The 2,691-nt window shown below is 32.9% G+C and overlaps 1 protein-coding gene across 1 annotated transcript in view; it reads left to right on the top strand.

Moving 5' to 3' along the window:
• Positions 1-2,456, top strand: part of LOTGIDRAFT_176091 (hypothetical protein) — a gene marked incomplete at both ends in the record, with an annotated part of 4,643 nt that extends 2,187 nt beyond the window's left edge. The window contains 2 exons of the mRNA XM_009066162.1: positions 1,031-1,266; positions 1,308-2,456. Of these exons, the coding sequence (XP_009064410.1) occupies positions 1,031-1,266; positions 1,308-2,456 (1,385 nt within the window). The remainder of the gene's footprint in view (positions 1-1,030; positions 1,267-1,307) is intronic.
• Positions 2,457-2,691: the final 235 nt, after the last annotated feature.

Consider the following 2,691-nt stretch of genomic DNA (forward strand, 5'->3'; position numbering starts at 1 on the left):
TTAACCCAAATTCAAAGTTGGAGATCGAGTTCGTATTTTTAAATATAAATCATTGTTTCAGAAAGGTTACGTCGGCTATTGGACTAACGAGATTATTCATCGTTGATAAAGTAAACAACAAATCACCTCCCACGTATGAATTGATCGATCAAGACAAAGAACAAATCATAGGAAGGTTTTATCAAAATGAACTTCAAAAAACTGACTTTTAAAAATGAATCTCGAAAATGAAGATTTAGATGAAAGGTTAAGAAATTTAGATGTCGACAAGCATTTACGCTCTCTTAAATTAAGATTTTTTAAATTTAAATGTAAATTTATCTTCAAAATATTATTGAATGTGTTTTATCAGAATGTTATACAAGTTTTTTCAAACACAAACTACGTATATATTTCGTCAATTGGGTCTTCAGCAATACTTTCCGCCTACTTCGAAAAACACCTAAAAAAATCAACTTAAAAAATGATTGCGTTTGCGATAAATACGACCACAAATTTTCAACTTGTGAAATGGGCCAAGGAGTTGAACGTCTCGCCGTTTTATTATTGCATGCGAGATGAAATTGATGAACTGAAATACAAGAAAGGTAAATTTTACGCCATCACAAACATTCACACGTCGGATCAAAAAGGAGTTCATCACTCTGCTTTACACAAAGATTCTTCGAATAACTTTTATTTCTTTGATTCTTTCGGTCTAGAACCGACAGAAGAGATAACGAAAATGACTAGCAAACCAATCAAATGTCCTACGTTTCAAATTCAAATGCCAGGACAAAAGCTGTGTGGTCAGCTGTCGCTTTGGGTTTTATATCGGTTGAGTTTGGGAGAAAAGTTTGAAGAAATTATAATAATTTAACTCAATAAAAATGGCAAACAAGTTTGGATTAGGGTCTTTACCTCTAGAATCTAAAAATCCCATGAGTTCTACGGCGTTTATAAACAAAGCGAAACCTTTTTTCGTGGATCAACACCTTACAAGGGGATATCGATATGAACAATTTCAAAATAACTAATTTAAAGTTTCCAGGAAACGATAACGATGCCGTGAACAAGAAATATTTACTAGATCAAATAAACGCAATTCAAATAGATAAGGACCATGTTGAAAATAGAATAAATGACGTGAAAAGATTCATCAGACGAAATATTAAAAATCTTGTGGACGAACCCAAATTACAACAAGAGTTAACGAGTTTGAAACGTCTTATTCAAGTGGATAAAACAAGTGAGTTGATATCTAAATTAGACGATAAGATTACGAAGGTAAAAATAGACGTTTAATAGACAACCCAAATGTAAACGAGGATAGATTGAAACGAAAACTAACCGCTTTGGAAAGAAAACTTGGCGAATTGCTAGCAGAACTAGACAATACCGCGGACAAAACCGAGTTACAAAATTCGATATCCAATTTGAACGAAAAGATCGCGAAGCAAAAATCAGATGTTCAAGATATAATTAACACACTTCCCATTGACAAAGATACGTTGAAACAACAATTGACTGCTTTGGATACTAAAATCACGGACGAAAAAGAAGTGGGTGTGATTAAAAACTTTCTTCAAAATAAATTTCGAGATTATATGAAAAATTATATTAAAGAACAGGTCAATCTTTTGGTAACTAGAATTCATGACGATTTTTTGAGACAAGAGAGAAAGTTGAGCAAATTAGAAGCTATTGTCACGGACAAATCGTATTATTTCAATCTACCATTCGAAAGTGACACTGTCTACGATAGAAAAGACCAAATTTATAAATCAAACAAATACGGATTCAAAGCAGAAATAAAAGTGGGGTCACTCGCATACGGAGAACCTAAAAACGTATTCGATATCGGCGAAACGCAAGAGTTTTCTTTTCGAGGTAATTGTCTGATTCAAATAGAGTTTCCCATGAAGGTTAAAGTCAATAAAGTAGTCTTCAAACAAACCGGTAAGGCCGTCAAACATATTTCATTATTCAATGATGGTAATTTGGAAGAGAATATACGTTTGATTGATAAAAGGGATCAGGAAATTGAAACGAAAAATGGTAAATATGTAGACACCTTTAAAATGGAAGTAAAAAATGATAAGGATATCATTGGAATCAAAGATTTGGATATGATATTGGAGACGGAAAATCCACCATCAACCAACATTGACAAAATTCCACCACGCTTACACAAACACGGAAAAATAGAATCGAGCAGTCACGAGTTTTTAAAACTATATTTCGCTTTAGGTGAAAAATACACCTCTATCGATGTTCATAAAAGTCAACAAGAACGAGAGTTTATAGTACATTTAACGTTTGCCGAAGGTTCCGACTCCATCCTTCATGCTGGTGGTTATATTTTTAGAGCCAAGATAAACATCGAAAAAGAAAAAATAAAATATTCCTATCATCTTAAAGATGACCATACGAAAAAAGAAATGTCGTTAGTACGCGTAAATGTTTTTTACTATTAATACCCGCAAATATAATAATGCTATGCCAAACAAGCACGCTCTATATGATATTTCGTTGTTCCATTTATCGGAAATTCACTTAATTTAACGACTTAAAAAATGGAACTCGAAAGCAGACAACAATACATGATGGACAAACAAGAAGAGTTGAAAATAAAATTGAGACAGTGCAATACATGCAGGAAAACATGGAGTAGAATGGATTCTTTTTTCAAAACAGCGAGCACAGTTCTAA

This window comes from Lottia gigantea (genome assembly GCF_000327385.1).
Source record: "Lottia gigantea unplaced genomic scaffold LOTGIsca_730, whole genome shotgun sequence".
Classification (NCBI taxonomy): domain Eukaryota; kingdom Metazoa; phylum Mollusca; class Gastropoda; family Lottiidae; genus Lottia; species Lottia gigantea.